General features: G+C 40.1%; 1 protein-coding gene across 19 annotated transcripts in view; it reads right to left on the bottom strand.

Annotated features, from left to right (window-relative positions):
- Positions 1 to 14,748, bottom strand: part of LOC131692242 (serine/threonine-protein kinase mig-15) — a 250,343-nt gene extending 235,595 nt beyond the window's left edge. For 15 of the 19 annotated variants that reach the window (XM_058979178.1, XM_058979179.1, XM_058979180.1 and 12 more), the window contains exon 1: positions 13,471 to 14,720. In XM_058979178.1, the coding sequence (XP_058835161.1) occupies positions 13,471 to 13,539 (69 nt within the window). In that variant the 5' untranslated portion in view covers positions 13,540 to 14,720. Of the gene's footprint in view, positions 1 to 13,470 lie in introns of all 19 variants that reach the window. The other 4 variants (XM_058979177.1, XM_058979173.1, XM_058979174.1 and 1 more) reach the window with 4 other exon arrangements.
- Positions 14,749 to 15,136: the final 388 nt, after the last annotated feature.

The raw sequence follows: 15,136 nt of genomic DNA, 5'->3' as shown, positions 1-15,136 counted from the left end.
ACAAGAAGAATATCAACAATATAATACGCCAACGAATAGTCCTTCGTGAACACTTCGGTTATGACCCGGACGTTACCCACTCCTAGCTTTTGTGATGCTGAAAATCCCACAGTTGTTATGCTAGCACGGATTTTGAAATTCTAATAAAAAGTTATTAACTGCGTATATTACGAAGCAAAATGCTTTTAGGACAACGAACTTAGTTAATTTCTTTTCCTACAGGCTGTACACAGCAAAGAATAGCGAACCTCCTCATCATCAATATCGTGGTCGAACTATCCGGGTGGTCTGAATTATAACCGAATGCATTTTATTTTTATATTCGATATTGTTATAGTATTAAAAGTTTATAATCACTGACTTATAACTAGATTTAGTAATATGATAGTCAAAGTGTTCGGAAGTTTCGTTAAATTTGCGGCAACATCTATCTACTGGATTATTCTGACCGTATACTATACGGTGCCTAGGAATCGATGACACACGCTTGAAGGGTATATTCGAAGCGCCTTAAAGTTGTCGAGCGCTCGAAACTTATCACCTTAAATTTATCGACGTTGATCTACATTCCATTCAGCGAGCACAACTCTTCAATATTGATTTATCCTCTTGGAGCACAGCTCCCGAAGCACTTGAGCGAAAAGTTTTCAGATCATCAGCATAGAGTTGTTTTTAAGACTTGATACGGGTGCAGAGATCGTTAATGAGTAATATAAAGATAAGTGGCCCTAGGTGACTTCCTTGAGGGACACCGGTTAGCGTTTCAAATACGCTTGAGCATGTGTTGCCGATTCTAACATTCGCGGATCATTCAGAAAGGTAAGATTGTAGCCATCTGGTTACCCACGGAGGAAATCCAAGTCGCTGCAATTTCATAACCGCAATGTTGTGCAGCACCTAGTCGAATACTTTAGCGAAATCAAAATATATTGCATTAACTTGCTGGCGCTTCTCGACGGTTGGGACGAGAAAACTTGTGTACGTCATCATGGTTGAGCGTTTCTTTACAAAGCCTTGCTGACGTTCATCAATTATGTGCGAAGATGCAGCGTACATCGCATTGTAAACAATCTTTTCCATAACTTTGGCCAGACAATTCAGAAGCGCGATCCCTCTATAGTTTTCAATATTATGAGCATTTCCTGCCTTATGGGTAGGAACTATACTGCCCATAAAAGCATAAGAGTTCTATGTGGATTTTTGTCGAAAATGAGTTATCTGTTGAATTGTATTCTGTATCACCACTGGATCACAATGCACAAATAAGATTACCAAGTTGCATAAGCATGGTATACTTCGTAGATTGCAGGCTGATGATTTTAATTTCCAGCCAGACTACTTGAGGAGCATTGTGTGGGAATAACAATTGATCCAGTCCAAGCAAGAATTTTGCCTGTGTGCCACCATTGCGGGCCACGACCATCTTTACCGTAACTTGGGATGAGAAAGGATGTGTTGATGTGGTACTTACTTAACGGAAGGCCGCGATTCAGTGACACTCTCATAAGTACCACGGATTGGGTAGTGGGTGGGTTGTTAGTCAGGATTCGCTTCAAGCAAGCGATGCGACTGAGAATATACTTTCGTGCATAAGAAGTTTGAATAGTTTATTGACTGTAGGATACGTAAATGTTCTAGGCGCTTAAACTCTGGGTAATCGTTTATCAAGATTGTTTCATCGAAAACAACTTGAACTCCGGACAGCCGGCTGTCGGGAGTGTTGTCGCCAATGAAAGCTGAACCGTGGAACATTCATAAATTATGTCACGCAAAGATTACCCAACACTAACTAACTCTCTGCCATATTACCACGTTATTTTTCCCCTTGGTCTAATACGAATCAAATTATTTTGATTGCGTCAAAGCACATGACGTGCTCCCCTCCCATTTATGTCACAATTAGTCATATCTCTTCCTCCTAATAGCGTGGCAGAGTTTATAAATGGTCCTTATTGGTATAATCACAAGCATATTGAAATCCCGTAACTTGAAATTTTCCACCTCGTTCGAGTAAACGTTCCGATATTACAATGAAGACGCGAAACAGAAAAAACACCCCCCGTTTCCAAATAGTACGTACATATTCTTAGCTCAGCATAATTGACTGCTGAGTTAATGGACTAAAAGTAAAGCATTAAATATGACCATAAAAAAATTGTTCCTCGTGCTGAAATGACTGCCGCAAATTGGTAATTGTATTGGAATTGATCTTGCGAATTGTCAATTCTCCACCTTCATACATAATTCAAAAGTCGTTCACTCAGACAAGACTATGCGTATTTCCCACACGCATTAAAAATCCAGTGGATTCGTTTCCTAGTTGGTCAAATAAACACTAAACAAACAAATAAATTAGTTTGCTCAGTCTAAAGAAATGTTAGCTCGATTGGCATCAACCGGCGGATACGTGTTCCCTTACAATGCCACCAAATGAAAGTACATTTAAAATTACATACGACAAAATATGTGCAATTCAGAATATAACGAAATGAAGATTGCTTAATTATTTGCATTTAAAAAAAGAGCGGAAAAAATTAGTTGCATAACCAAGGTGGTTCATTTTCAAAGATAGCACTGCTGATGAATCACTTTATAAAAATTGGTGATAAGCGACGCGGACGGAAATAGCTGACCACCGCCTGTTTTTCAATACGGGACTCTTTATACTTTTATGGGCAATATAGCAGCTTCTTTCCACACACTTGGAAAAACATTTTCCGTGATTGAGCGCTTGAAAATAATACCTACTGGCACAGAAAGCGAACGAGCACAATGATTTATGAATAAAGGGGCATGCCATCCGGACCTGGCCCTTTCGACGGGTCAACGCTGGACAAAGCTTTCAAAACATCGCACAGAGGAGCAACTGGGGTTGAATCCTGGCCAAAACTATTTATTGCGGCTATTGCTGTTATTTTACCTTAATATGAACTAAAAATAGACAATAACTAGTTTTTGGGAGAATTTGGCATCTATCCACCTACCAGTGCAGAGGTCAATTTTCTATATCCTTCCGAATACTAGTATTTTTGAGGTGACGCTTGTGAATACATTTGTTTTTCCCGTTTCATGAGCAGTTGGTCAGTGGAAAAGCAAGAAGAAAAGGAATGCCTGTGCACATATTCATAGAGATGCAATTTGCCAAACATAGTATTTGGCCCAACAGCATTTCGGCGTATCTCAAATTAGTGTAAATATCAATATTTTCAAATCGCTTGGAATTTGTGGATCGGACAAGATCGGAAGAGATTTAATGTTTTTTAGATAGCCAGAATCTTGTTTTGTAATGTTGTTTCAGCAACATTGCCGGATCGTGCCGTATCGTGTAACTTTTTTCACATTCAAATTTGGAATAAAATCTTAAAAAAAGGTTTTTTTTAAAGCTGGTTCAAAATACAGCAACACTGTTTTTTCAGTTATTTTTAAGCTGAGGTTATACAAATAGTTATGTTCAACTACGTTTGTTATATTGTCTTATTTAACACAGTCATCATCATATGAAAGCGATTTTGCTGGATAGGGTGATGTGCCTATTATGGCAGTAGAGCCTATTGTGACCCTATTTCGTACCCCTTGGTTTCGAACCAAGCATATGAGATAATGACACTATCGATTTGGCTAAAACAGGTGAGAAAAAATAAGCTCAAGTTTTATTCTTTATTTGTTGTGCACATATGTATTTAGAACTATCCTCTAAATCCAACTTTTAATTAGAACAAAATCACCTTATTGAAATATCTACTAATCTGCCTCACTCACGTAGTGAACCGAAACTGGATGCAACGGCGCTTAGCAAAATAAACTTTTACGAGCCAGCATTTACCGCCTCATATCTCGTTGTTCCAGCACAAATATACCAAACATTTCACTGATACATACCTTTATTTTAGCTGGAGTACCTTTTTACGATAATTTCACTTTAAAATCACTCGTCAAACACTAGAATAGACCTAGTGTTATAATAGGATAAAACTAAATACGGGGGTTCCTATTATTGGCATGTTTTGCTGATACACTACCACAATCAAAACCAACTTTTTGTATCCATCATACAGAAAAGAATCACCAGTGCGGCCAAACCAAAACATGAACTTGTAAATATAATTTAATGCAATTCCAGGTATAAGTAATCAATTACTTCAAGTTATTCAACTAATTGTTGATTGCAGATATTTTATTTTCATCTGCACATACAATTCGGATCGGGAGAAAGCAATGTGTGATGCTGATGTGAAACTTGTCATTCCAGTTGCTAACCTTCGAATGGTTTTTTTTTTCTGCGTGCGCAATTCTGGGCGCTCTTCTACTAACAGCTGATGAGTTTCATTGATGTGCGTGATGTTTACGTTTGTTTTGATCGGCTGAAAAAAGCAGAATGATTCGTTTTACAAATCACACGTTGGCGTCCATGATCTGGATACCTAGTTAGAATCGACGCAAATGGAATATGAGGCATTGCGTTTCAACTAGATTGTTTTTCGATGAGGTGGAAATTGGCACACCCATGAGGCGATAATTGGATCGTTGAGGTGGGAATAGATGCACAGAATGGAACATTTATTTTCATTTATGCTGAAAATTGAGGCAATTCTGCTAAATAAGCATTATATAGATGTTTAAGAAACAGTACACTGATACTTTATTCTGAGAAAGGTTATAGATAATATGGCTTCTTTTAAAGTTGTTCAAAAAATAGTGCGATCCTCTCCCTAATGGTGCCAAAATAGGCTCATCACCCTACATAACAAAAAAATGATTAAAAACCCCTTAAAATATCACCATTTTGCATCCATGCAAAAATTCTTTCGCAATTTTTGACATACTCTTTATTTTGCCACATTATGCAGTATGCTTTTAGGTATGTAAAAAAAATATAACTAATTTAAAAATCGAAAAAAAAATTTTTTTTGGTTATTGGCCAAGAATTTGTTCTAGTTACTCCTCTGTGCATCGGCATCATTTACGTTAGGACTGTGGAGGCTGATATTATAGGTTGGCAATGTTTCAAGGTAGTCTTGCGATGGGTAGACAGAAGGGCTGGTAAATACATCTCGGAAGTGATCTGCATCTTTATCCACCGACTCGGCTGCAAACTGTGAACATTTGTCTCGAAGATAAACATTTTCTGGTATACCCCCGGAGCGTCTTCTGCTATTTATAAACTTCCAGTATGTCGAGGAATTATTCCGCTGATTGCATTGAACTTGGTTGAGATACTCACCGAATGCACTGTTCCGGACTTTTTTATATTGCAATTTGTCGAAGAATAGCTTTGTTGTCGACGGTCCTGTGACGAAAGAATCGCTTATGTCGCTTCCGGAGTACATTGCGTAGCCGGCCAAGCTCAACATTCCACCACGAATACATATAATCTGTTTTTCTAGTGGTACATTTTTAGGAACATCGCAGCGAAGAATTTCATATATAGCCTCGTAGAACGCCGAAACTCCCTGATCCAAATGGTTTCCATCACGCCAATTGACTGCACCAATGACCCATGAGACTTCATCGAGTAAAATCAAAGTTGAGGTCGTCATTAGTTGTACATATCAGAATCGTCGCCGTCGTTAGAACACTCGTCGAATCTTAAAACGAAGGGCTTATGCTGAGGATTTACCTTAAGTAAAGATGTCGGAGGCTCTATCAGTTCGAACACGTTCGTATCGTTGACGAAGGCTAGATCGAGTGCCCGTTCGTTCACATTGCTAAGAGAGCAGATTTGATAAAAACCATCAGAGACCAAAGTTTCTGTGACGGTCGTCTCTTGGTCCCATGTCGCACTTACGATCATAATCGAAATAGCACCGGAGATGAGGAAGATTGTAATGACCAACAAGTACATTGTCTCACCTGCTTGCTTTGTCAAGAGTGAACGTTATGCAAGTCAGAATCACTGTTCGGGCTCAGATAAATGCGTAAATAACGAGTGACGTGGCAGGGAAACGCGTAAGACAACCTGTTCCAAACATTCACATCCAGACATTTTTAGTTCAGTCGCAGCAAGATTTTTCTTTATAGCGATAAGAACACCACCGCCACGGCGTAGATGGCTGATAGAAGAATTACGATCGCAACCATAAGTAGCGTAGTTCGTCGTAAGCTCGGAATTTAATATATCATCGCGTAGCCAGGTTTCGGTGAGAAATATATCTATATCTATATATATATATATATATATATATATATATATATATATATATATATATATATATATATATATATATATATATATATATATATATATATATATATATATATATATATATATATATATATATATATATATATATATATATATATATATATATATATATATATATAGGCCTGAGTTTTCGTTCTCATTCCACGGACGTTCTGTTAGTAGATGGACAGGAAATCTTCAGAGATCAAGTGTGTGAATGGCTGTCAAGTTAGTCGATCTCGTGCCGTCATTCTCCAGACTCCTTGAACGCCCGCCTTAAAGGCATCTTCCTCGATTGCACACAGCCAGCGAGTGCGGGGTCTACCCTGACGTCAACGACCTGTTCCAAGTTCTGTACTGAGCATAACTTTAGCTGGTCTCTCTTCCGGCATTCGCACTACATGTCCAGCCAACTGTAGTCTGCTGTTGTTTATCAGCCTTCCAATATCAGGATGTTTGTATACTGTATGTAAAAGGCGAACACGAAATTATTGCGACACCGAAAATGTCATGCCAATTTTCTTATAATGTTTAAAATCAAACCAAAATTTTAGGGTAGTTTTATACATATATTTACTTCAAAAATCAAAAGAAAAGTTAATCGATGGAGCCTTGAGTGTAAAATTGAGCGCATTTTCGCTTGATACCCTCTATCAAAGTCTTTACAGTGTCATCCGGTACCAGTTTCTCAGCTTTTTTTCCATTTTCTTAACATGTCCTTCTCGTCATCGACTGTTTTCTTGCTCTTCCGAAGTTCCCGCTTCATCGTTGCCCAGTACTGCTCCATCGGGCGCAGCTCCGGACAGTTTGGCGGATTCATATCATTTGGAACAAAATGGACAGAATTGGCCTCATACCACTCCATGACACTTTTAGAATAGTGGCATGATGCCAAATCTGGCCAAAATAGTGGAGCTTCGTTGTGCTGCTGCAAGAACGGCAAAAGGCGCTTCTCGAGGCACTCAGAATTGTAGATCTCGCCATTTACTGTGCCCTTTGTCACGAAAAGCTCCTCAGTCCGCAAGAGCAGATGGCCTGCCAAATGAGATATTTGGAGATGAACTTCGACATTTTTCTTCTTCTTAAATTTGTCGTCCACATAGAACTTGCTCTTGCCGGTGAAAAACTCCAACCCCGGAATTTGCTTAAAATCGGCTTTTATATACGTTTCGTCGTTCATCACACAGCAGCCATATTTTGTCAGCATCTTCTCGTAGAGCTCCCGTGCCCGAGTTTTAGTCGTCGATTGTTGCCGCTCATCGCGGTTTGGGAAGTTCTGTGCCTTCTATGTATGTAGTACAGCTCTCTTCTTTGCATTCTGGACGTGAAGCTCTGCGACATGCCGATCTTTTTAGCCAAAACACGGCTTGAGACGTTGGGATTTGCTTTAATCATCCGCTTCACCTTTCCCTCCGTCTTTTTGTTCTCCGGTCCCGGTTTTCTTCCAGCTCCTTTGCCGTGGTCCAACGTCAACTGCTCCTGGAACCGCTTCAACACTCTGGAGACGGTTGAATGGTGAATGTTCAACATTTTTCTCAAGTGCCGGTGCGACAGGTCAGGAAATTCCAGGTGTTTGGAAAGAATTTGTTCTCTCGACTCGCGTTGGTTCACCTCCATATTCGTTGAATCGAAAAACACGACTTCGAGTTTGACAGCATGTAAACAATACACATCAATGAGAAAGTGTGCAAAATTTGGTTGATTTTTACCCAATGGTAAAAAAGTTATGCCCTGTTGAATGTGTCGCAATAATTTCGTGTTCGCTCTTTAGCTCGTGGTTCATGCGTCTATGCCGTTCAGGCCCGTAGCGTGCGGTTGACCGTGGTTGGCCCCTGGCAAGGGCGCCAACCTTGGGAGGGGCGCTGAAATCTTGAACTGCTTTATAAACTAATTGGAATAAGTCATAAAATAAATCAATCAATCAGCGTGACACTTCCAGCTACACACTAAATTATTGTTCGTAAATTGAACTGGAAAAGGAAGCCAATGTAAAAATCAATGGGGCGCAAAATCAAGAAGTCACGAAGGTTCTAGCTAGAAGACCACACGACGGTGCTGTTAGTCCTATCCAGATATATTCACACAATAAATGGTGTATACAAAAATAAATAACGCACATTTTTAAATCCAGCGACACGGGAATTTCAAAAAATATTGCAGATCATTGCAGATTTTATCACTCCTTTTCTAAATTTCATAGAAATTTAAATGGGACAGACTAGCTATACATGCGAGGTTGGGAAATCAACCCCGGTGAGCTGCGTACAAGACAATTTATTTATCAACATCGCCATTCCCGCCCCCTGTTTTCTCGTAGATAGTCAATTTAGCTCACTCCACGATCTTTGGGAGTGACCAAAATTGATTATCTTCGAGAAGACATGATGGCACAACGCAGTTACCTATTACCTAGCACAACGCAAAAAAAAATCGCGTAAGAAAACCGAAATAAAAAAAAAATCGAGAAGACAACTGAACGTCATACCGTAAGAATTGAAGTCTCCTCAGTGTCGAGAGAAGTGGCCGGTGCCCAATCAAAGCCCACCCAGCCCTGCGCCAAGTTGAATCTCTGGTTGAAATGTTGAACTACTTGAGATTTTTGGTGGTTCTGGAAGCGCTGAAAACTCCTCGTTTGATCTAGTATTACTAAGATCAGCGACGGTTTTCTTCAGCATTGTATGAGCGCTTCTTCGAGCTGTTATATTTAGTGTAACCGTATATTACCACAATAGATCTAAATACTGGTCGCAGTGGTTCGTCTCCTACAAAAACGCCGAATATTTTGCCAGATGCCACGTTTAAATGGCATTTAAAACTAGTCGGTGATTACGCCGTCGATCTCTACTTTGTAGACGGAAATGGAGACACGGTAGTCCTTTATACAATACTTGTCGTCAGTAAGTATCACCTGCTTGTTTCAGATATGATATCACAATGCTAAACTTATTTGGGCGCTTTCGTAATATCTGTCGCGACTGTGTCAGCTCTTTAGAATAGATGTTTTTCTGACCAGTTCATCTATGCATGGTCCTAAAAAGACGGTAATTACGAGAGATATAAGAAATTGAAAGACGAATCAGGTGATAGCACAGAAAAAAATGCCGTCACCTATCTTTTATCGATTGATGCTACTAATACCAAATGGAGAAACCGATTGCAAATGACAAGAAGAATGTTTAAAAACTTTTAACAGCAGCAGATCATAGATGCATGTTTTTACTCGCTTGTGCAAAAGAAATATCGTAACAGCATTTGGACTGGTAATGCAACTCTAATATTATGCACCGTAAACAATCCACCAACCTTTCGTTCCTTCCGTTGACTTCAAACACCTAGCGTCAACCGATTTTACAGTCAAAGCGTCTTTTGGTGCGGGCGTAGAGATTTCGCGATCGCGAAAGGCTCGAGCATTTGTACGTTAGCGTGTTCGATCGCGTGTGCGTTTGTATGTCGCGTGTGCCAACATGTATGCAACTTCGCGTGTATAAATTCTTTTAGCCTTTCGCATATTCGCGTGTGTTCTTGAATGATCATCGCTCGCGGACCGTGAATCTAATCTTTTTGGTGTTCGGCTCAGATGCTATAAGAAAGTGAATTCTTCCATATCACTAGAGTTCCTGGTCATGTCGCCATGTATTGTTTCGTGGATATGAGCTTTATTTTTTATTGGTCTAACTGAATGTATCTAAGGACGGAGGGTAATGATTGTGTTAAAACGTTCATTTTATTACCGTGGTGTTATCAAGTTTGCGCGATCGCAGGTACCGGTGTGCGTTGCTGATCGCGAAGGGCTTGAGCTTAGTATTATTTATGTATTCAAGTGTTTATAACAAATATCAAATCAATACCTTATTGAATATCTCCAAGTACTGAATTTTGTTATTGGAAGGTTGAAAAGGTTCCTGAATTTGGTATTCTGAAGTTTTGTTCTGCTCGAGTTTATAGACTAGTGATATAAAATGGCTCTAAGAGATCCGAGTAGGCTCTGGTGAGAGATGGACGTGAGTTTTCAACTGTCGCGTTTTTTCACAAGCAAAAAATTCTCCGTCGAATAAATGCAGCATGGTTTTAAAAGTGGTACATGGAATAAGCACCGGAGCACGGTGGTCAAGTCGCCGGTGTGTGAATCCTCGAGAACCTTCGATGACTTATCAGTGATAGTGGCTGGTTCTGCTGCCACCTTGTTGGCAACAGAGGAGGAGGGGTGACTGACCCAGGGCCGCCCTTAGACCCGATGCGATTGCAGTGTGCAAGACTGAGTGTCGTTTCGCCGAAGAGCTACCATATCGTCTTCAAAGTCTTCATTGGCACGGAGCATCCAGTCACAATCGACGCCGACGCGACAGCAGGAGCAATGGTAATGGTACTATTAAATACTATGCTGGCATTTGTCGGCTCCAACAGATATGCCGGCTCTGGTGTTTCGTCACCGGACATGGTTCCTTCCAAAGCATCTCAGCAGTTGCCGACAAAATGAAAGGGGTGACATAACCAAAACTGCCTTAGGAATCGAAACAAGGAGGATGTCTCTTTGAAGTAGGATTTTCCTAGTCTCCAGATTTATTATCGGTGAGCTCGTTCTGATTATTTTATAATGCAAATATTACTATATATTTATTGATATCTAATCCTTCCCAAAATTTGACGTGAACTTGATTACGTGCTTCTGTAGTATTTCACTCAAAAGTCATACCTACTATTAGTATTGCCAACAAAATAATGATTAAATCAAAACTCGCAGGACTGAAATTAGAATCACCTTTCATTAGATGATTAAATGAGTGAAAATATTTTTCGTGCTTTAAGTTGTTTAGGCGTTTTTGTCTTTATGTTTAGTAAATTTTTTCTATCATTATTTCAGAGAGCGAGTAAAGGCGCTATAACCTGGCTCATTAGCCATGACAGGGCTTAATACCTCTGTCCCATCCCAGGAACCAAAGCAGTGACATTAACCCTCTTAGCAAAGTCACTCCCAACGATTTATCAAACCCCCATCAAATTGAAACGGTCGTGTACGGTTGTCCACGTTTCTTCCTTATTCAAGGTTCAAAATAATCCGTTGATTCAATTATTCATTGAATGAATAATTTGATTGCGTATAGTTTTGAATCATCTTTATTTTGTACGCTGCACAGTTGGCCTGGCCGCTCTAATGCTTGTCATATTTAGTTTTAAATTAGTAGCTCGGCAACTGCAATGTGTCTGGCCATGGGAGATGTAAAAGAGCAAAGCACACGGGGTGCTAACCTGGGCGAGTACTCTTTTCATGCAACAGCGGGTCGAGTGTACTACGTTCCCGTTACACAATGTTATCTAAAGCGTTGAAAAAACATTTTCCCAAAAACAATCAAGTTTAGGAGTCTTACTTGACATTGAAGGTGCTTTTGACAATGTATATTTCGAATCCTTTTAGGAAGCAGCACGAGGGCATGAAGTCACCTTTATTTATCACGAACTGGATAGACGCAATGCTTAGTAACCAAAATCTGTGCTCATCGCTAAAACAAGTTGCGATTAGGAAGTTGAGTGTCTGTGGATATCACCAAGGTGGTGTGCTGTCACCACTTTTATGGAATGCTGTGGTCGATGGCTTCTTGAGGAAACTTAATGATATATGATTTCGCCGATGGTTATGATAAAATGATCATCAGTATTTACATTAACATATTTTTTTTATTTGATGCAACAAGCCTTATGTGTTGTTGAACAACGATGTCTTCATGTTGGATTATCAGTTAAACCAAATAAAACATCAAAGGAAATTTCACGCTACGAAGGATTATAACCGGAGCTCGTTCTTTTTAGTTCTTTGACTTTAAAATCGTTGTGCCAGATCAAGTTAAGTGGAGTGGTACAATTCTTGAATCAAAACTAGATTGGTTAGTTCACATCGTTTTCATAATGTAGAAAGTTAGTTTTCGGCAAATCTTGAGGGCTCAAACCCAGGAACTAGGAATCAGCATATATTGGCTTAAAAAACAATGTTTTCTTAGGTCTTCCGCGATGGGACTAAATGTGGCCAGGAAGTTTTTACGTTGGATTCTGGCCCTCTTTTCTCGTTGGAGCCAATGATGTTTCGAAAATAATCTTAACTTTTTTGCCTTGTAGCTATCAGACTCTCATACATACAAAGCGTTGTCTAAGCGCAGTGACTTTGTAAAGGGTGAAGAATGATGGAATTATATACTCATGTTCAGACATTTTTGAGGTACGATTCCAGCTTGAGGACATATTTTTTTCTCAGTATATCCAATAAAACATGAATTGTTACCGGTCATCCTTTCTGTCTATTTTCCATTAAACACGTTCCTTAAAAAAACGAAAAAAATGACTCACGTGAAAAACAACGAATATACTTTTGAGAATATACATAATTTATAATAACACAGATTTTGCTACTAGCTACAAAGAATCCAGAAATCCGAGGGATCCCAACAAAACAAAAATTCCGCTTCAAACCAAGCATCATATTTCTCTTCTATCGCTCAAAGTTCAGAGTAAGATTGACGGTTCCGCTTCAGATAACTCCAAGCTCATCGTCGTTCGGCTCGGACGTCAGTCAAACAAACTTTATTTATTGTTTCTGATTTGAATTCGTCCGACAAATACACACAAACAATCACGGCAGAAAATCACACAGAAGCCACAGGCCACGAACCCACAAAACAATAAAAAATTAAATAACCATCGAACCATGACATACCGGCCGGCGGCCACTGAACCTCCAACTCGAACTGCTGTTGCCCCAAAACACCACACTGCCTGCGAGAGACATCGCCAACAAGCAGCGGCTAGGCAGCAGTGAACACAGGCAACCGACGACGAGCTTGGACGGTCCACGAACGGTATGTGGTCTCGGTGGCACCAGGTTCAAGGTCAATCATGTGCCAGTCGTCTGCTACCCGATGTAACCAACGTCGGAACCTTTGACTGCGATAGGGACGTCCGCAAGCCGGAAGCGGCGATATCCGTTCTTTGGTGGGCATTAACAATACGAAGAAACCGAATCGGTGGTCGAATCCGCTGACAGACGATGGTGTGTTATATGAGCGAAAAAACCACACCTTAATTCTGATTGTGTTCGAGAATCCTGACTGTTGGAGTTGCTCGTTATTCTGACTGGACAGTCGATCGTATTATAGAACCGATCGCTTGTAGGGGAGCAACCAATTTGCGATCAAACAATCATTGTCAATATTGGAATGTCAATATGCTAGATGAATGACGTTCAATTATAGTTCCTTTTGTTACCTTACAAGCTCCGGAATGGACCGGGTTCCGATACCTACCTTTAATGCATTCAGATCGATATCGTCAAGTGAGCAGTTCACTGACTGGGGCATCATTTGATGCGCCATTTTGACGTAATCGTAGTAGTCGTCGTCGCCGTCGTCCCTCGATGATAGCGCTAACTTGGATGACGATGATAGTGATGATGTCGATGACGGTATGAAGTTTCTGTCGTTGTCGTCGTTGGATAATTCAACCACGGGCGATTAAAACTGTGTGAGTTTTGCGTGTTTTTATATTATTTTCTTCCTTCAGCAGAACACACAACGCGAGAAGTATTTATTCACCAACAGAGAGCCAGGCAGAGGCCTGATTTGATTCGCAACTTTACACTTGTATTGTCTTCTTATTCCAAAGCACTCCCGGAATCAATCGCGATTCCGGTTTCTTGGTCCAACTCCTGCACAATTCCTAAACGTACGTACTGTCACCAACAGTACTTCGGGGGTTATGAATTTCACTCAACTATAACACCACTAGATTAGAACACGAAACGGCTCCAAAATGTAAAAACATTTTCCAACTTGTCGACTTCTTATTTTTCCGTGTGCCACGAAAAATAGAAAGAATAGCGAAAATGATTCAAACTATGAAAATGATTCTTCTCGTAGTAAAAGAGCACCTTCATTGAATTCTTATCTGTTTGATATAAGCGCATTCTACTCCTCCTAGAAAACACAAAACACCTTCATTTCAACTTTATAAACACACCGAAAAATTAACTTTTCCAACCCGTCGCACGGTACAGCGAAATTTCCCTTTTTGATTAATCAGAAAATCTCTCGACGAATAAATACACCAACACACCCACCGAGGACCAAGAGAACGGAAAAAAGACCGATTGTGTGTACGGACGAGCGCGCCCACACGCACACTCAAGCAACACTTTTCTTTCTCAGCAGCAAATACGTGACCGGGGGAGGGGATAAAATCTTTAAGCACTGATTTTCCGATTCACACCATCACCTGATAATCCTGATTTTGGCACGGAAAGCTGATTCCCCGTGGAGAAACAACCACGATCAGGAACACTAAAACAATACGAACCGGTTGGGGTTCAAAAATTAACGAGATATCCACCAATCCTAACCCGCGACGGAACAGAATGAAAACCAGTTTTGGTTCAACGGCAATGATGGTTTACTCTGCCACACCACTGTCGGGAACACACACTCCCGTACGTACGGATTCTCCGCGTTCGACACACAGCAGGAGCACAAACGAAAAACAAACTTACCCGACCGCTCGCACTTCGCATTCTGATGAAGGTGCTTGCCAGTGCAGTCAGTGACGGCTGGTAGTTGGATGATTTTTATGGCGTTTTTTCGAACGGGAGAGAGAAAGGCCTTTCCGATGTTTTGGTGTGAGTGGAATGAGCTGTCAAGATTGACGGGTGTCAAACTTACACGTTTATTTCTTTTTATTCATTTAGAAGTTTAAAGGCTTTCGCTCAAAGTTCAAAACTTGTCAAAAAATCGTTTTGAAATCACGTCCTACCGGATAAAAAATAACAATAGCGTTTATCGACAAATAATAATAAAACTATAGAATTATGGTTATTACAGATTCAATAATGTTCAACGCAGAGGTCTTGCAGTAGATTTGCAATAAAACTTCAAGTAACAGTAAATTTTACTGTCCACCCGAATAGGAAAGCCCAACAAT

Source organism: Topomyia yanbarensis, chromosome 3 (genome assembly GCF_030247195.1).
Source record: "Topomyia yanbarensis strain Yona2022 chromosome 3, ASM3024719v1, whole genome shotgun sequence".
Classification (NCBI taxonomy): domain Eukaryota; kingdom Metazoa; phylum Arthropoda; class Insecta; order Diptera; family Culicidae; genus Topomyia; species Topomyia yanbarensis.
Note: the sequence above shows the minus strand (reverse complement) of the source record. Positions and strands in the feature narration are given on the sequence as shown.